This window comes from Argentina anserina, chromosome 2, assembly GCF_933775445.1.
Source record: "Argentina anserina chromosome 2, drPotAnse1.1, whole genome shotgun sequence".
Lineage (NCBI taxonomy): Eukaryota > Viridiplantae > Streptophyta > Magnoliopsida > Rosales > Rosaceae > Argentina > Argentina anserina.
In genome coordinates this window covers 27,894,800-27,914,027 of record NC_065873.1, presented here as the reverse complement: position 1 = coordinate 27,914,027, position 19,228 = coordinate 27,894,800, and the positions used below count along the sequence as shown (strand labels likewise).

Below are 19,228 nucleotides of genomic sequence, written 5' to 3'. Positions count from 1 at the left end.
CCTTGTCGACTTCCACCACTACCGTCACCATTACCACTATCACTATCACCACTATCACCACCCCCACCACCATCATCATTATCTGAACTATATAGAGTTGCTACACCACCCCACACAATAGCATTATCATAATCATTTTCGGGTCTCTAACTATATCAGATAATATTTTGTTTACATCAATTCCAAAATTAGTTGCATTTTCTACGACATGTGGATCCATTTTCATCATCGAGGTATGCATACATAATCCAATCATGAAAGGGATCAATGTCATTTTGAAGTGTTTCACTAGCAACATGAATTAGATTGATATAGTTGTTTTCATTGATCACATTATTTTTTGCTGGTTTATCACGTAGCCGTAACTTCATGTTGTAGTAGTATACGAGTTTTTCCAACTTCATGAGACTACGTTGTGACCCTTTATTTTGGATTCCCTCAAGGTCAAGGAGAGCACTGGTCACTGGTCACTGATATGGCTTGACTTTTAAGAATTAAAACTTTTCACTTCTCATCTCGATATCTTTTATGAAAAATTAAAAATAAGCCAATTGAAAGATTACTCTTATAGTCTTATTTTTTTATATCTCTCGAGGCTCGAGATGATTAATTAATAAAAAAATTCATATCAAAGAGAGTCTCAGACATCTTCAAGTTGAGTTAAATTTTTTTAAGTGAAAAATTTCAGATATTTCTCTAAAATATCTAAAATATATCCGGATATATCGTAAATATTAAAGAAATATTATATATATTTTATGTTATCGGAAAAATATCACAAATACAATAACAAATAAGATAATTACTCTTAAAAAATATTATTTTTATATATAGAAAATATGAGGAAGATTTTATAAGAGTTCCAACATCCAACCACAATCTCCATTAGATTATATAACATCAATTAAACAACAAATTTCAAGCTTTGTGAAGTTTGCTCACAGTGATTAATAAAAGTCATACACTTGTAGCCAAGTCCAACCCCAACACTCTATTCTGGTCAAATGTCATCCCTTCATTTTTAATGCACCTCACGAGATAGCGTCTTCCTAGTTGCCCCCACCCCCGGGTCCCACCCCTCCCATCTAGAAAATTGTTCTAAAGTCCATCCCTAGAAATCTTCAACCCCATCTCAGCCGTCCGGTCACAAGCCCCACTTTGACTCCTCTATCCACTACCGTCTCCCCCGGTCACCCGGTCACCTTTCTCCCCCTCCTATATCAGACCCCCTCACCCCAAGCCACTCAAACCCTTCCTCCTCCGACTCAAAACCTCCTCTCTCCTCTCGCCCATGGTTTGCTGAGCTCTCCCTCGCCCATGGTTTGCTGAGCTCTCCCTCGCCGTTAAAAAACGCAGCGTTTTGGATTAGAGAGGAAAAAATGGCGGTGGAGATGATGGGCAGCTTTCCGAAGATGGAAGATCAGAAGGCTATCCAGGAGGCCGCATCGCAAGGCTTGAAGAGCATGGAGCACCTGATCCGTTACCTCTCTCATCAGCAACAAACTAACCAACCCTCTTCTCGCCTCGACTGCACTGACCTAACCGACCACACCGTCTCCAAGTTCAAGAAGGTCATTTCCTTGCTCAACCGGACCGGCCACGCCCGGTTCAGGCGCGGACCGGTCTCCGTTCCGGCTCATCACCATCAGCATCATCAGCAGCACTTTACATCTTCTTCATCTCAACCCTCCACCTCCTCCTCCGCCTTCCCTCCCTTGCAAACCCTCAGCTTGGCTCCGGCTCCCTTCGCCGCCGCTCCGGCGACTGTGAAGGCTGCGGCGGAGACGAACTTCGCTCACTCCATGACGCTCGACTTCACCCGGCCGAACGTTCTGACGTCATCCAACCCTAAGCAGTGCGCCGATATCGAGTTCAGCGTCTCGTCGAGCTCATCGTTCATGTCGTCGGCGATAACCGGAGACAACAGCGTCTCCAACGGCAAGCTCGGCCTCTTCATGACGCAGCCTGCGCCGGCCGTCTCCGGCGCCAAGCCGCCGCTCTCAGCCGCGCCGATCAAGAAGCGGTGCCACGAGCACGACCACTCCGACGACGTCTCCTGCAAGCTCTCCGTGTCCGGATCTGCTTCCGGGTCGGGCAAGTGCCACTGCTCCAAGAGAAGGTAAACGAGTCGGTCCTCTCTCTTTCCCTTGGTGAGTTTTCAGTAGTGAGTCGAATCGTCCGGGTTTATAGTCAACGCGTTAGGTTGGTGGGCCCCGCGAAATGGGGCAGGTCACGCGTTGACGAGAACGTGATAAGATTCGCTGCTTGCTGAAAACTGTACTCTTTTATCTTCTTTTGCCCTACGCATGGGGTTAAAAGACGTTGATTGATTAAGCTTTGACTGAAGACTTGAGAATTTTTTTTAATTCAATTGTTTATAAATTTTAATTACAGGAAGAATCGGGTGAAGAAAACAATCCGAGTGCCGGCGATTAGTTCAAAGATCGCCGATATTCCACCGGACGAGTACTCGTGGAGGAAGTACGGCCAGAAGCCGATCAAAGGCTCACCTTACCCAAGGTGGTTTACTGGGTTCATAATTTATATTACAATTACAATATAACTGATATTGCATCGCATACTTGCACGCCGTGTCATTATTGTGGCGAATTCTCATGTGGTTGTGATTTTTGATTTTGCAGGGGTTATTACAAGTGTAGTACAGTGAGGGGTTGTCCGGCGAGGAAACACGTGGAGCGAGCACCGGATGATCCGGCAATGCTGATCGTAACGTACGAAGGGGAGCATCGGCACGCACCGGAGAATGTGAGTGGGGGAGTTGGGTTGGTATTCGACTCATCAGCGTGAGTGAAAGAGGGGGTGGAATGATGAGAGGGTTCTTGCTTTGTTTTGTGTAACGTTCAAGTAGTTGATGGGGAGAGGATGGATGTAAATATTTTTTTCCTTTTTGTTTGTTTGTTATTTATTAACTAGGGAAAATGGGGCAGAATCTCAATCTGTCATTAATCAAAGAGACCTTAATCAATTTAAGATTTAAGTTTACTCTATCTATTTTTTGGTATGTGATTCTTTTGAGTCTTAGAGGTAAAGAAAGAGGGGCATCCAATGTGCCCCAAAAGTCAATAGAGTATAGTAGAAATTAGAAGGGGGAATCATGAAGACTTAGGAATAAAGATTAGGGTGTCAATTTGTTTATTGATTACATTAGTTGGGTGTTTGTTTACTTAAATGAAATGAATTGGTGCCAGGTGGGTGGAACTGGAATGCTTTTGTTATTCAAGTCAAAAGAATGCTCCTCCTTAGTGGTGGACATTAGGCACTAGCTGCTGGTTTTTTTTTTATAGAAAAAAAAAGGTGCAATCTTTTAATCTAGTGAAAGAAGACTTATGTGTTACATTACTAACATTAGTATCCCAATTGATTTGTGGGTTGGACCAAGATATTTTATGAAAGTCTATCTTAATGCACTGGTGCTACATAACCAATTCTACTTTGTCTTGTACGTGTCAATAACGTGTGTGATCCCTTGTGAACTACCTGTTTAATGCACCAAAATAATGCACTGCCAAACTGAGCTACATATAATAACTTGTTTTGATTTAAAGAACATTGAGGGGTTGACTTCATTTATGTGAATTCATGATGGATAGGAGGGAAGGTGAATAAGGTGACAACCTAGATAATTTGATTCATTTTCTATTTTTAGAGTTGGAAATAAGCAATGGGCTTAGTAGTTGAAACTTGTTAATGATTGTTGGCCATGCTCATTAGCTTATAGCTGGAACCTAATGCTGGATCACTGCGCACAGCATAATTGGATTGATCAGTGGAAATTAATTGTTCTTTCACTTCTTGGTCAAGTCACTCAAGTGAGATGGGCCCTCTGTACCGATTTGGGCTGAAATCCAAATTGGAATCGGATAGTCCGATTGTGAATCAGAATGAACCTGTCACAATTGGAGCTTAATGATGCTTTCAACAATGAGGTTCACCTGTCATTAGTGGAGTTTTTTCTTGATACAACAAGAAAAATTACAAACTGAAGCCTCTACCCCTTTAGGGCATCCAAAATTGACAAGATCATATAGAAGGGCTCGAGCTCGAAGCATTAATACTGGTTATATAACTATCATGATAAGTATTGTAGCACTTTAGGGAGATCCAAATCCATTGTGTACGTAGCTTAACTCCGTAATAACTCTCCAGATCACTTGGGTTTAAAATAGTATAAGGGAATAAAATTTCTTCCCTTATTTGTTTTCCTTAGTTTTTAATGACAGTATCTGTAATTAAGATTTTCGGGCGTTAAGAATGTCGATGCAGCTCTTGAACTCAATACGCAAGCTTGGGAGTCAAGAAACGTTTACATACTGTTTGTGAGCTTTGTGCAGTTGCTGCAGTAAGCACAGTTTCTGGTTTGATGATCATTGCAAGGTGATGGTCATAGATAGATAGAGGCAGTGCAATCATGGTGAACAGGCCAACTAAGATAATGAGACACTCATCAAAAAAAAATTCATTTTGTTGAAGGAGATAACAGGAAACCATCACTCTCCTTTATTTCACACTCAGAAATAGCTTGGAGTTTCACTCTCATCAGTCCCATGGGTCCCTAAGAATGGATTCATGGAGATATTTACAGGTTTAGTAATAATGACTTTTGCATTATGATCAGATGAAAAGAGAACAAGAGAGATTAATGGAATTATTTGGAATGATGTCAAAGGAAACATAAATTTTATTGTGCAGTAGAATATTCTTCATGTCTTTCTGGATCAGAGTAGTACGCTTTAGCAATTATTCATTTACTTTCCTCTATCTTTCTGTAGTGGAAGTCCTGAAAAAGGGGTGACATTTTACTTAGATGAAAACCAGATCAAGGGAGATTCAATGAAAACTTGCAAGGATTGGTATATTACTTGCAATGAAGACATTATCATAAAATTAGGACAACCTTTTCTAAGATCAACTACTGGCTATATTGACTGTATATGTGAAAATGAAGGAACCGTATCTTCCCATGTGAATATGATTTGTTTTTGGTATTAGTGTAAACTGAATACACGGGACTAGAATCAACAAATCTGGCCAAATGATGGTACAACCATGTTACTCATTTCTATTTTAGTTGGATTTGTTGTACTAATCTCTTGACTTTACACAACAGAGTGCCCAAGAAAGGATGAAACTTTCCTTACAGCTTTTCATAGTGAGGAGAGTATCATATTCGACCTAAAATATAAAATAAATACACACGTAATTAACTTTTAATATCCTGAGTAATGAAAAGAAAATCTTCTAAATACAAACAAACAAATGGAAAAAGCTAGTTACTATCTAGAGGGATCGACTTATAGTATCCGAGCAAACCAATGTCTATACTTACCTAATACCTATTATATAAGTCTTTTATTTCTCCAAACCTCTCATAGTATTCTAGAAGACATAGACAGATTATACATAATACTTTGTAAAACTTCTCATTGTATAAATTTGATTATGTGTATCTTCATAAAGCTGTCAATTCCACCCTAAAACCCAACAATTGTTGACCATAAAATAATTTCGGTTTTGAAATCACTGATTTGTTAAATCAAAGTATATTTTGGCTTCTAATTGTTTTTGACCGCTTGATGCACTCAGATCCTCTGTGTAAAGCTATTCATTATTTGAAATTTCAACATCATACGGTGGAGGCTGAAAGGCACAAAGCTTAAAAGCCTAAAACGAAAACAAAACAAAAAAAGGAACAAGAAAAATAGAGTTAGTTTCTGCTGGCAAATGTTTAAGAGAGTGTGTGAGAGACTAACCGTGTTCAAGTTAGAAGAGAGAAAGTTGTGTCTTACTGTCAACCACTTTGGCTCTTCTCGTCGGACTCTGCGAAAAATAGCAACCTGTAAAGTTCTTCCTCTCAGACTCTGCTCTCATTCCCATTCTCTAGTTAGGGTTTCTGTATCACCCCCCCCCCCCCTCTTTCTCTCTCTCTGTGATTGCTGAAGACCCGGTTCAGTGTCTGATTCAACTCGGCTGCCCTGGATCTCTCTTTTTCTTCAAGTAAGTTTCTTGCTTTATTTCATTCCTTATCTTGATTTTGGTTTGCTGTGTTTTTGGGTTTAGTTGGTGTGTGAGTAAAGTTTTATCTGTGTTGGGTTTTGTTGGTTGTGAAATTTGGTGAACACCCAGATGAGGTTTGGTTAGAAATTGGCAGAATCACGCTTTTAGAGCTTTTAGAGATAATAAAGTTTTAAGCTTTATGTTTATATTTAGCTGCTTTACTTCTACTTTTTTTTTTTTTTTGAATTTGAGTGAGGAGTAGTGAGTTTCAGAGATTTGATTACTGGGGTTTCTTGTTGGATTGGTTAGGATTTGAATGGCTCAACCGGTGAGTGATAACAGCATTCAGAATTTGATATCTGCAAGCAAGTCACTGAGGCTGAGCTTACAGAAGTCACAGGGGTTGGGGTTGGCTCTGGAGAAGGCAGGGTCCAGATTTGAAGAGATTAACCAGAGATTACCGTCTCTTGAAGCTGCGGTTCGGCCCATTCGGGCTGATAAGGAGGCCCTTGCTTCTGTTGGAGGTCACATCAACCGTGCTGTTGGCCCTGCTGCGGCTGTGCTTAAAGTGTTTGATGCTGTTCATGGGCTTGAGAAGTCGTTGTTGTCAGATCCCAGTAGTGATCTTCCAGGGTATTTATCGGTGTTGAAGCGTTTGGAAGAGGCTTTAAGATTTCTGGGTGACAATTGTGGATTGGCAATTCAGTGGTTGGAGGATATAGTAGAGTACTTGGAGGATAATGCGGTTGCAGATAAGCGGTATCTTTCGAATCTGAAGAAGTCGTTGAAAAGTCTTAGAGAGTTGCAGAGTGATGAGGGAAAGACTTATCTTGATGGGGGGCTTTTGGAGGCTGCCCTGGAAAAGTTAGAAAATGAGTTCCGGCGGCTCCTCACGGAACACAGCATGCCACTTCCAATGTCCTCGTCCTCATCACTGGGAGACCAGGCTTGCATTGCGCCGTCACCGTTACCTGTCATGGTAATACAGAAGTTGCAAGCTATTATTGGACGAATGATTTCTAATAATAATCTTGAAAAGTGTATATCTATTTATGTTGAAGTTAGAAGTTCAAATGTAAGGGCAAGTTTACAGGCTCTGAATTTGGATTACCTTGAGATATCTATTGCGGAGTTTAATGATGTGCAAAGCATAGAGGGGTATATAGCCCAGTGGGGAAAGCATTTGGAGTTTGCAGTGAAACACTTGTTTGAGGCTGAGTATAAGCTGTGCAATGATGTCTTTGAGAGGATTGGATTGGATGTGTGGATGGGTTGTTTCGCAAAGATAGCGGCTCAGGCTGGTATCCTTGCATTCCTTCAGTTTGGGAAGACTGTAACAGATAGCAAGAAAGATCCAATAAAACTTTTGAAGTTGTTGGATATATTTGCATCTCTGAACAAATTGAGACTTGATTTTAACCGGCTATTTGGAGGAGGAGCATGTGTTGAGATCCAAAACTTGACAAGGGACCTCATTAAGAGTGTCATTGATGGAGCTGCTGAAATTTTTTGGGAACTTCTTCTTCAGGTGGAGTTACAAAGGCAGAACCCACCTCCTCCAGACGGGAGTGTTCCAAAGTTGGTCAGTTTCATTACTGACTATTGTAATAAACTGCTTGGGGATGATTATAAGCCAATCTTAACTCAAGTTCTGATCATCCATCGAAGTTGGAAGCATGAGAAGTTTCAAGAGAAACTCCTTATTAATGAGGTTATAGAAATTGCCAAAGCGATTGAGCAAAACTTGGAGGCTTGGATGAAGTTATATGAAGATCCCTCCTTGGCCAACCTTTTTGCCATGAACAACCACTGGCATCTGTACAGGAGCCTAAAAGGAACTAAGCTGGGAGCTTTGCTGGGGGATTCTTGGCTAAGAGAACATGAACAGTATAAGGGGTATTATGCCGAGGTATTCTTGAGAGACAGCTGGGGGAAACTTCCTAGTCATTTAAGTAGGGAGGGTCTAATTCTCTTCTCAGGTGGTCGTGCAACCGCCCGTGATCTTGTCAAGAAGAGACTGAAAACCTTCAATGAAAACTTTGATGAAATGTATAAACGACAGTCAAATTGGATAGTGTCAGACAAAGATCTAAGGGAGAAGACATGCCAGCTCATAGTGCAGGCAGTTGTGCCTGTTTACAGAAGCTACATGCAGAATTATGGTCCCTTGGTTGAGCAAGACGGTAGTTCAAACAAGTATGCAAAGTATTCAGTGCAGACTCTGGAGAAAATGCTTATGTCTCTCTTTCAGCCAAAGCCTTTGAGATATGGTAGTTTCAAAGGTACCAGGCAGCTGAGTGGGAACTTCGACAGTGGAGTAAAAGATCTTCGACGTACTACCTCTGCAGTTGTATAATCATCCAACTACATTGTTTGTTGTGGAATCCTCAACAGGACTATCCTAACTTCCAGATGGTTAGCTTTCACTTTGTACATACTGACCTCCTCAGTGGCCTGGATTAAATCGTCCTATCAGATTGCCCGAGAATTCTCCAACATATGGAGTCCTTGCAAAGCATCTGAATCTGATGAAGAACCATGTCCTGTTTGCTCTGCTCCCTGTCGGGGTTCTAGACCCCATGCCCACTGATGAACAAAATAATACCATCCAATTTCGATCCCAGGGTAGATAATATATTCAGGTATAGTCATACATTCTTGTTTCATTCGATCTTTAGTTGGGTTACTGAGCTTAGGCAGTTGTTAAATTCTTTGTTATAAAGTACATCAAGACGTCTACCTTTGATTTTAAGTTATTATTGCTATTTATCTGGAGAAGGTCATAATCTAGTCACCTTCATTAGGTGCTTGTTATTGTTTTATGAAATGAAAACTTGAACTTGTAAAACAGCCTTGTACTACCGGAGTATTGTTCACTGATGTAATCATTCTGCTTCAAGCTTTGTTCTAATCATCCACCCCTGACCCCCTCTTGTTTATCTTTTTTCTTTCTTTCTGAAAAGCAGAGTACCTAGTCCCAGTTAGGTGCCTCCCGTAATATTATTATTAGAATTTATGAAAGACATGGGGGGAGACGTGTGACCTAAATCCCGCTAAACAACATAAACCTGATTATCATTGTACTGTATAGTAAATATTAAATATTAGCACAGTCTTATCTAACCAAACATTATCTCCGTAGAGTAAATCCTAAATAATAACAGGAGCCTCGTCTAACCAAATATCATCAGGAACTCCCAGACTAGCAAGAGCTTCATCTTTTCTCCTTGTTATTCATGATACAAAAATCCAAACATCCTCCGAATGAACTGATGCTCTAACTAAAAAAGGAAATACCATCTGATATGCAAGGATTTCTAGTTTGCACTAAAACCCTAAAAAAAATATCGAAAGAAACCCGCTTTTGATTCCAAAAATTGACTCAAGCACATATAAAACGCAATGACAGCCCGCTTATTACTCGTGTAATCAGTCTCGCTCTTATCATCGATCCATTTCGCAATGACCACGTCTAGAAGTGGTAAACGGGCCAAAACCGTGCTCGTACCGGCTTATTTATTTATCTTGTCGGGCCATTTGCTTAAATATTAAACCCGGTCCGGTTCATGGCTCAAGCCCATGTCGGACTAGACCCGGGCCTGGACCAGGCCAAGAAGCGGGCCGACCCGGCCCATTAGCATTATATGAGACAATTAAAATAAAAAATATTATGTATTTTGAATATTTATTTTATATAACTATTTAGAGTAGAAAAATAAATAAAATACTACAACACATTTCATAATCTTATTTTTAAAACGTTACATATCTCAAAATAATGACGTTTTATTCAGTATTTTGATAATATTTGTGAAATATCAGTAGTACTGGGTAGTAGCGGCAAATTCTAACACTTGAACCTTTCTGCAAATGGCTTCGAATCTGTTCGGGTATCTAATTCTCTAGCATAATATTACCTAATGAATATCTGTTTGAATTCACGTAATGATTTCAATTTGAATTCATATTTGTATGTATACGCACGCATATAATTTCTCTACTTTAAATTCATCTTTCTTGCAACTGAAATAGCTTACTAGATTATTTGTAGCAGTAACAATGGCAAAGGAATTACCCCAACATATTATAGAGAACAACATCCTCACTAGGCTTCCCGTCAAATCCTTAATTCGATTCACCTCCGTTTCAAAACAATGACGTTCCTTATACTCTATAACCCTAAATTCGCCAAATCTCAATTTGAAAGAGCCTCTACGAAGAAATCCATTACTCACGGAGTCACAGAATCCTCGTGTGCTGCAACCGCCCTCCGAAGCTCAAATCCCTAGACTTGGAGTCGCCGTGGTTCGGACACGGTCCCTCCTCTTCCAGGAAGCTGCATTTTCCTTTAGAGCAGCAACCGGTGAGCTTCGACTTTCTAGGCTGCCTGATATTGTCTATTCGGACTATTCCTCGGATTTTAGCATTGTGCCGATGCTTTTCGGTGCTGGCTATTCCTCGGCCGCGGGCAGCTACAAGGTTCTGATATGCAATGTGCTTGTTTTTGAAGAAGAAGAGGGGGAGGGAAATCTCAAGGAAGTGCGCATTTTATCACTAGGAGCTCCCATTTGGAGAACGGTTGATGCTGATATTGATAGCCTTGGCGAAGAAATTTTTTTGATGGTCTGGGGACTCTTTCGAATGAGGCGTTTCATTGGCCAAGTAACCCTGGCAATTCCAGATGCGATCTAGTTGCTTTTGATTTGGCCAGGGAGGAGTTCCGGTTAATGCAGCCGCTAAATCTTGGTGATGATGGTAGGAGTTTGAACTGCGGCCAGCTAGGGGTTCATGGAGGGTGTCTCTGTGTGTCAAGTTCTGCAGATGACAATGCTTCTCCTCTGTCTGTTGATTTTTGGGTGATGAGAGAATATGGCGTGCATGACTCTTGGACCAAGCTTTATATAACCTGGATTTTTCCAACTTGCCTGTCATGCCACTGCTTGACAAAGCACGCTGCACTTGGTATGCTATGGAATGTGGCACAGTTGGCTTGTTATGGACTAGAAAAGGGAATGTGCTCATGAGGATTGATCATAAAGAAAAAGAAAAGCTTGGCATGTATATGATTGAGGGGAGCCATGTTTAATTTTTTTAATATGAAGAGTCTAATTTGGATCGAAGAGAAAGAGAACGTTGAAAATACCAAGACCTCATCACAAAGCCGAAAGAAGCCCAAGTTGGGATAATTGTTTGCTCTCTGAATTCAACTGCTGGTTGGTATTCTCCATTTTACTGTTTTTCGTGCATTTGATTAGTATCAGTTTGTTATCTGCCATTTTACAGAACCTGTTATTGATTACTTAATCTTCCTTTCGAACACATGACTATTAGTCTATTACCATTTCTCATGAGAGCATCAATAAGTACTTATTCCAATAGTGCATTGGCCAGCATAGAACAATTACCATGTCTATTGAGAACTTGAAGAAATACGTATTTGCAATATAAATTAACTTCAGGGATGGTTTTGCTTCTAATTTGCAAAGAGGTTGCGAATAATTTTTTTCTTGTCCCTTCCGTTTTCTTAAGTTATGATTTCCCGATCTTGCTGTTGTTTGCATGTAAAATTAGAGTGGGATTAGAATGTCTCTCATGATACTAGCAGGAATGATCTCCAGACCGGTCATGTTTTGTTATGATGTTTGCTATGGTGATTGAAATAGTCAGTCCATATTGGTAACCAATTTGTTTTGATGCTCTATCAATATAGAACACATGATTGAGTTGCTTCTTGTTTCTAGCAGGCTTGCAGTTGCTATTGGAACCTGGGAAATCAAAGAAAGACCACGACTTGTTTCATTCTCCTTGATTCTTGGCTGATCTTGGAGATCTTTTCGATTTTTGTCTTTATTAGGCTAGCTGGTAAGACTGGAAATGGTGTGCTCTACTAGGTTTTTCATCAGGAAAATTGCAAATCTGAAACTCTATTATCTTTTGGATTAAAAACTTGGGACCTTTCTTTACCTTTTGATTGGCCGGCCGGCATCTTAGATATTTGGTTGAAGTCTCCCATGATCCAAATTCTTCCGTGCTCAAAGTTTCGATTCTCGGCTATGTAGATATTAATTTTAACTGTTATATTTGAATTTTTAATAACAGTTAATAATTATTATATTACTAATGTGTTAAAGTACCGATATTTTGAGCATGTAAGACGTTGTCATGTATCATATTTAACAATTGAGAAAGTCGTAGAACAATATACTTAGGCAATATATCATTTTACTCGTATCCAAGTTTCTCATCTCCTCCGACCCAGGTGCTCAATTCTTATGAGAATTGAGAAGGTTGATTAATTCCTTGTTTGTATGGTAAATAGATTTTATAAACGCAAATCAAGACCATTGTGTCTCTCTCAATCTCATTTTATCAAGTCTTACAAGTTAGGTTTATACTGTCCGGAAATGAAGGACATGCATGATGACGAGGAAGACCATGCCAATAAGGATAAGAAGTGCCATTAATAATCTGATAATGAAACAACACGACTATGTTCTCATCAATCTCATGCATAGCATCGTTTCCTTATATTGGAGGACTAGGGACGATGAGACTGTGACATATCATTTTAGTCATTCTCTAGCTTTAAAGTTACCCACGTCTCCTATACATGACAAGATATAGAACACGACATTTAAGGTATGGGTTTCTTCATACTCCAATACAGTTGATCATTCAATTCAAATGGCATGAAGGCAATTTTCATATTACTTTGCTTAAATTATTGATCATGGATTTTATTTAGTTTATCCAGGATAAGATACAGTAGGTTTGCATATGCGAATGAGCTAACTGCTAGGCCACTACGGCCAGTTTGGCCCCTAGTGATTCTTTTAAAATATGTGTTTGTATATTTAATTAGCAACTATTTTTAAAAATTTTATTTTTACAATTTTTTTAACCTACTTAAAAATTACATTGAAGTTTATGAATTATGAAATAAGTTGATTTATTAAACATTTTAATTAAATTATTTGAGAATTTAAATTTATAATTTATACAAAATTAAGTACCAAATTCAGTCCATAACTAGTCGGTCTTCTCGGCTTGACCTCGTACCCACCAATCAAATAATTTTGTTACGTATATAATTTTCTTAATTAACAAGCATAGGTTAGAAACTTAGAATATGTGTCTGCCAATGGGGCAAAGTCCACCTTCGTAACGCTTAACAAATAAATAATAATAATTTGGGTGCTTCTTTGTGTCAAAGTTGTCCTCAAGCATAAACAAGTGAACCCAATTACCCAAATCTTCCGTGCTTTTACAAATCTAGACCTCTTACTTTTGATGAATCACTCACATATCCCTTGAAATGTTTTTTATTGCGTTGAGACTTGTCAAGTATTTCTTCCGTCGAGTTCACAACATTTGCATGTTTTTTTTTTAGAATTAGTAACTCTCCTTCTTTGCTCTTTTCTAATGATTAGTTACATCTTACGGCATCTATTTTTTAGATTTTGTATTGGTTGTTTTATAACATGTATAAGGTTTTGATGTACTCGAGAGTGAGGTGTTATGTTGTAAAATAGCAAATTAAAAACTAATGAGCTGTTATTAAACATTTACCCTCTTTAAAAAAATTGTACGAAAAAATGAATGTTTAGTTATTCATTATAAAACTCATCTTAGTATAGGTGGTTGTAAGGAGTGTGGCTGACTAGCTGTAATTTCGTATTTTTGTTTATTTCAAAATTTCTTTCTTTCTTACCTATCAAATTTAGCTATAATTTTACCCTGGCATCAATTCTCCAAGATGGGATGTGTCTGCCTACCTGTTCATCCAAGACTGATAAGATTTGAATGAAAAGGGATCCATGTGTTGATGATACTGCCAATTGCATTATCAACCACAGCTTAGATAATTGGTCGCGTTCATTATTGAAGTGAATTCTAGACAATTTCCTATAGGGACCCCATAAATCATATCCCCTATGGGGTTTCATTGCTTTGCTTTAAATATTCCCTTGTTGGTATTATTAAAGCTAATCCAAAACCTAACCATTGTGTGGTTGTTTTGGGTGGCGACTCGATCGAGCAAAGATCATATTTATTGGACAAATATGATATCATGTAGATATGACCAGTGACTTACGAGGACAAGAAGAAGATGCCAATGGAGGCCAAACTATAATTTACCACGGATTAAAGTTTACAAATACATTAGTAGGCTTGTGTCATTTTCACCTCAAAAATAAAAGTCATGCATATTCACTGTATACGATATGAATCAATACATTATGCACCTTGAAAAAAATAAATAAAGACGTTAATTGCACATGATATTATAATTCAGTGTCTATATTTAGACCCGTCGTGAATTCTATGTTTTATTTGTTGATGTTTTTGAGCCTTAACAAAAACCTTAGATAGACCATGTGGTAGTTTATTATCCACGGATTTCGTAATGATAAATCACATCATTAACTACTAGTTGCACCAAGAAAATCCAGCTCCTAATTTAGCCAGCAGAGATATTCATATATTTTTAAGGCAACATGGACAAGATTCTATATATTACACCCTCGTCATGCCCTAACCGACCGTAATACTTGTTAATCCTAATTAACAAATAGATATTTACTGTGGTTTCCCTTTTTTTTTTTTGCTAGAAATATATGCTTGACATGATTTGTTTTTTTTCCGTCTGTTCATATTTTAATGGCAGAGATAAGATAGGAACCAAATCGGTTTGACAAATTCCATGTGAACAAGAAAAGGGAAAAAAAAAACTAGTCCTCCATCTTTCACAACTGCCTCAAGAAGAAATGGAATTTGAACCACAACTCTAGTAGATATTTCATCTAATATCCATGTTCGTTTTTGAAGTGGTATTACACCAAGAGAATTGTGCATGTGCTTTTATTTTTGAAAATTAATTGTGTATGTATAAATTAACGACATGAAAATGAAACGAGAAACAAGTTACAACCATATCAAAATAAATTATTAAGAACTAGATTACGTTGTGATAACTTGTATGACAAATATATATGGAATACATACAACCGAAGTGGAAATTATTGATCAATTAATTATCAAAAATAATTTCAATTCGTTTTTTCCATGAAGATAATTTCAAATTTCTCAATTTTGGTAAGTAAGTTATAGCACTTTGCCAAGTAGCATTAGGAGTGGTAGAAGATTTGTGGACTTGATCTCAGAAAGGGAAACATGATCGCCTTCGGTCCTAGAAACAAAATCGATTTTCTTTTTTCTGGTTCCTTAATTTTCTGCGGTCGCCACGTCATGACGAAGGCGTGGCACCTTCCCTATCTCACCGCCGGCGGAAGTTTAAAGCCCCCCTCCTCTCCTGTCTCATATTTTATCGCGCTCTCCAATATAAATACACCTCTTCCTTTACCTTACTTCTGTTCCCTTCTCTCTCTTCACTTTCTCTCTTAATTTATCAGTTTCTCTTTTTTATCCTCCTCTCTCTATATCTCTCTCACCAAAAGAAAAATCCAAAACACTGTGGCAAATTCCAACTCTTCTCCTTCTTCTACCTCTCAACCCTCTCCAAAACGCAGCGTTTTGTCGTCTGTCTCCTGCCAGGGTCGTCTTTCCAATTGATGACTACAACCCCAGTTTGGAAGCTCAAACGCAGAAGGAGACGCAGCGGCGAAGGCTAAATCCGTAATTCTACCACCGCATCTAAACTAATCTGACTTCCCACCACCTCGTACTCTCCGACCAAACTAAACCAGACTCCGGAGTTTTGCAGCTTTTGTTATGGACTTTTTGGTGGGATCCACCTCCGCGGCGACGGCTTCCTGTCTGTTTCTCAACCAGAACGGCGTCGTAGGCGGCGGAGGCTCGGCGATCGGGGCTTTGGGGCAGCTCAACAAGGCCCGATCGGAGCATGAAGACTCGTTCCTGAGCAGTTCGTCCTCGTCCATCGGCGCTCCGGACGACAGTGACGAAGAGAATGAATCCAAGGAAGGGTCCGGTGACGTCACTGACAGCGAAGAGGTTCAGAGCAAGTTTAACGGCCGACCAGGGGGACTGACATGTATGGGATCAATGAGTTCTCTGGAAGATTCTCTCCCCATCAAGTGAGTGATTAGATCTGAAATCTTTGATCCCAATTAATTTAAGTGTTTAATAGAGTTTAATTAAGTTACAGATCTAATTACTTCGACCATGCAGAAGGGGATTGTCGAACTACTTCACCGGAAAATCGAAATCATTTGCGAGCTTGTCGGATGTTGTGACGACCGCTTCGACGGTGAAGGAGCTGGAGAAGAGAGAGAACCCATTCAACAAGAGAAGAAGGGTTTTAATCGCCTCAAAGTGGTCGAGAAAGTCGTCACCATCGTCTTTCTACAACCACCCAAACCCAAAGTCCATGCCATTACTAGCATCCTTAAATGAAGATGAAGAACAAGAACCAGAAGAGACGCAAGAAGACCCATCATCAGGGCAATCTTCATCAGATGAGAAAGAGCCACGCATGATCAGAACACCGAAATTGCTTGACAGGGGATTGATGAGCTTCAAGTCCAGGAGTTGCTATTGCCTCTCAGATCTGCAAGGACATGAACACTGAGCAAGAACCAAACCACCCTCACTTGGCATGGGGGCAGTTTTTTTTTTTTTTTTTTGTCTCTGGTTGTTGTAGGGTTTGTGTAATTGAAACTTGAAAGCCCACTATCAAAAAAATGAAATTATAAAATGTGTATTTTTTTTTTGATTACATAAAATGTGTATTTTAGTAATATGATTCGTTTTGTTTTCTGTTTGGAGTTATTGTTTTGCCATTTTTTATGTTACAGGATAAGGATATACTTTGATCAGCTGATTCGGATAGGGCAGAAAGACGAATTTGCCCTACCGGTCAATAATGCAGCTGCCGAGATTTGGGTATAAGATATGGTGGCCTTAAATATTGCGTTATATCATTTATCCTGATCTTATACCTATCCATAAGAAAAAAGGAACAAGAAAATAAGGTATCTTTCTCAGTAAGATTGAGCTGGACACAAAGATTAATTTAACTAGGACTACATAAAGTTAAGGTGAAGAAGACAAATAGCTTCAAGCATTTTGTCACGGCGATGCAACCTAAGAAGACAGCCCAACCGAAACGGATTGAAGTGGGGAATCGATCGCCCGAAAAAGCGAAAGAACAACCTAAATGATCGTTATCGTGTTTGAAAATGCCTGAAAGGGGTAACTTATCTAATCCACTAGAGAAAATGAGGGTCGAATAACGGGAATGGATTTCTTTCTAATGAAGCAACAAGGATGTGGTGGTGCTTGCTTTGGTTGACTGCCTTCACGTCTCACCCAACTCTAAATGAAGTTTTGGTTATATACAAGCACCTGTCAACAGAAAAAACCAAATTTGCTTTTGGGCGACAGTGAGAGGAAATTTGGATTTCTTGGAAAATAATTGAATCTAATCAATCTATTGAAAGATTTTCAGACAACCGAGTCATTTTCTCAAAAGAGAAAAATTGAATGGAAAATCGACGTGTTTCGGGTACGGTCCAAACCAGTCTAATATTGTGGGTTATGATTGATAATCACATTGATAACCTCCATTAATATGTGGGAGCCTTGGGAAATTTTTTGTGCCCCAAACCACAGCCCTTATTTTCTCCTTGAAACTACCCAGGCCCAAGAAACCTATAATATGTATGGAGAAAATATTAAAGTTCTCTGGATATGATATGGTTTTAGGCGGATGCTTGTGCGGTCATGGTCATGTCACTCATGTGTAACCAATGTTCTTTACTTAGTTCGGTGTGCTCCGCAACCTAAATTCGAATCATGAAGCTATCATAGTGATCAAACATAATGTCGCATTACATAATTGAAGCATTTCGCACAAAGAAATTAACTTATGAGTCTACGAAGTCTTTGAGGTACGCTAATTTTTGCATACGAGTTTACACTAATTTTGCATAAAGGTGTACACGGGGTGTTGATGCTACTATATGATGGCCTGTATCGTCTCGCCACTTCGTTTCACTCCCTCCTTTTCCCATCTCTCAAGCACCCGAGTTCGATTCGTGCCAAAACCTTCTTCCCGACTCGGATTCAACTCAATGTCTCAACCGGCCTCGGAAGCCAATCCGGACACCACGAAACCCGAGACCGCCGACGTCGTCGTTCAGTACGTGGTGCTCCGGCGAGACCTAATCGACTCGTGGCCGCTGGGCAGTGTGGTGACACAGGGCTGCCATGCCTCCGTCTCCGCCATTTGGTCTCACAAAGACGACCCTCACACGCTCCAGTATTGCAGCCCTGCAACCATTGATTCTATGCATAAGGTAGAACCCTTAATCCTGTTATGCACCCCATTAGCAGTCAACATGATTTCAGTTTCTTCGTCAGTGCGATGCTTCAGAGTTTGGTACAGTTACATAGCTAGAGATGCAAGCTAGAATCTGTTGGCTCAATTTAAGGTTATATTGAGGTTTTGTTGTTTCAAACTATTGCTCATTCAGTTGTGTTATCGAGATCTAGACTGAAAACTCGGGCATATCATTGTAGATTGTAAGCTACTTATAGATTGTAGTGCTGATTGTTTAATTTGGCAATTGGCTTGTATTGACTGCTGGAACTATTAGCGTCGTCGATGTCTCGATGATCAGTGTTAGTTTTAATGTGTTCTTAACAATTTGTTGTGCAGGTTACTCTTGAGGTGAAGGGAGAACCCCAAATTTTGAATTTATCTGAGAAGCTCAAAGCTGGTGGCATTGAGCACAAACTGTGGATCGAGCAACCGGAGAACTTCCCAACATGTCTCGCGACGAAACCTTACCCCAAATCGATGGTATCTTCGTATTTTAAAAAGTTGAAACTCTGCAAGTAATGTCGGACTCATTCTTGCCTGTTCTCATACCAATTTTAGTTGATTGGCACTGACAGATAATGTGCTTCAGAGGAATAGATTCTAAAATTCTGCAGTTTTTATATACCATTGTTTATAATTTAGTTAATTAACGATTCTCAGTGAGTCTATGTGAATGGCGTGATATTGTGCCTTCTTTCATGTCTTCTATGGCAAGAACTCTATTGGTTTAACAAAATGAATATCAAGCGCAATAGTAATACTAACGTGACACCCTCCCAATTCGACCTTGCAAACCTAGGAATAAACTAAACTAGTAAGGAAACCGGCCTTTCTAACCCTTCAATTATTCTGACCTCTATAGATGTAGCAATTTTAGATTTACTCATTTCTGGTGTTACTGATTGAAAG

The 19,228-nt window shown here is 39.4% G+C and overlaps 4 protein-coding genes across 4 annotated transcripts; all 4 read left to right on the top strand.

Moving 5' to 3' along the window:
* The first annotated feature begins 1,268 nt into the window (after positions 1-1,268).
* On the top strand, positions 1,269-3,003 carry LOC126782065 (probable WRKY transcription factor 17). Its single transcript, XM_050507225.1, has 3 exons — positions 1,269-2,119; positions 2,395-2,520; positions 2,643-3,003. The coding sequence occupies exons 1-3, from the start codon at positions 1,380-1,382 to the stop codon at positions 2,806-2,808; spliced, it is 1,032 nt and encodes a 343-aa protein (XP_050363182.1). The 5' UTR covers positions 1,269-1,379; the 3' UTR covers positions 2,809-3,003.
* A 2,791-nt stretch (positions 3,004-5,794) lies between these two features.
* LOC126782572 (exocyst complex component EXO70A1) lies at positions 5,795-8,920 on the top strand. Its single transcript, XM_050507840.1, has 2 exons — positions 5,795-6,015; positions 6,325-8,920. Exon 2 carries the CDS (start codon positions 6,332-6,334, stop codon positions 8,369-8,371), a length of 2,040 nt encoding a protein of 679 aa, XP_050363797.1. The 5' UTR covers positions 5,795-6,015; positions 6,325-6,331; the 3' UTR covers positions 8,372-8,920.
* Positions 8,921-15,361: 6,441 nt separating this feature from the next.
* LOC126783341 (protein OXIDATIVE STRESS 3 LIKE 4-like) lies at positions 15,362-16,697 on the top strand. Its single transcript, XM_050508794.1, has 2 exons — positions 15,362-16,070; positions 16,165-16,697. The coding sequence occupies exons 1-2, from the start codon at positions 15,748-15,750 to the stop codon at positions 16,562-16,564; spliced, it is 723 nt and encodes a 240-aa protein (XP_050364751.1). The 5' UTR covers positions 15,362-15,747; the 3' UTR covers positions 16,565-16,697.
* Positions 16,698-17,957: 1,260 nt separating this feature from the next.
* Positions 17,958-19,036, top strand: LOC126784453 (uncharacterized). The gene is made up of 2 exons (XM_050509915.1): positions 17,958-18,293; positions 18,656-19,036. Exons 1-2 carry the CDS (start codon positions 17,958-17,960, stop codon positions 18,836-18,838), a joined length of 519 nt encoding a protein of 172 aa, XP_050365872.1. The 3' UTR covers positions 18,839-19,036.
* Positions 19,037-19,228: the final 192 nt, after the last annotated feature.

Coding starts and splice junctions, on each gene's coding strand:
- LOC126783341 (XM_050508794.1), top strand. CDS start 15,748: ATGGACTTTTTGGTGGGATCCACCTCCGCGGCGACGGCTTCCTGTCTG. Junction 16,071..16,164: donor GAAGATTCTCTCCCCATCAA/GTGAGTGATTAG, acceptor TCGACCATGCAG/AAGGGGATTGTCGAACTACT.
- LOC126782572 (XM_050507840.1), top strand. CDS start 6,332: ATGGCTCAACCGGTGAGTGATAACAGCATTCAGAATTTGATATCTGCA.
- LOC126782065 (XM_050507225.1), top strand. CDS start 1,380: ATGGCGGTGGAGATGATGGGCAGCTTTCCGAAGATGGAAGATCAGAAG. Junction 2,120..2,394: donor TGCCACTGCTCCAAGAGAAG/GTAAACGAGTCG, acceptor TTTTAATTACAG/GAAGAATCGGGTGAAGAAAA. Junction 2,521..2,642: donor AAAGGCTCACCTTACCCAAG/GTGGTTTACTGG, acceptor TTGATTTTGCAG/GGGTTATTACAAGTGTAGTA.
- LOC126784453 (XM_050509915.1), top strand. CDS start 17,958: ATGATGGCCTGTATCGTCTCGCCACTTCGTTTCACTCCCTCCTTTTCC. Junction 18,294..18,655: donor CCATTGATTCTATGCATAAG/GTAGAACCCTTA, acceptor TTTGTTGTGCAG/GTTACTCTTGAGGTGAAGGG.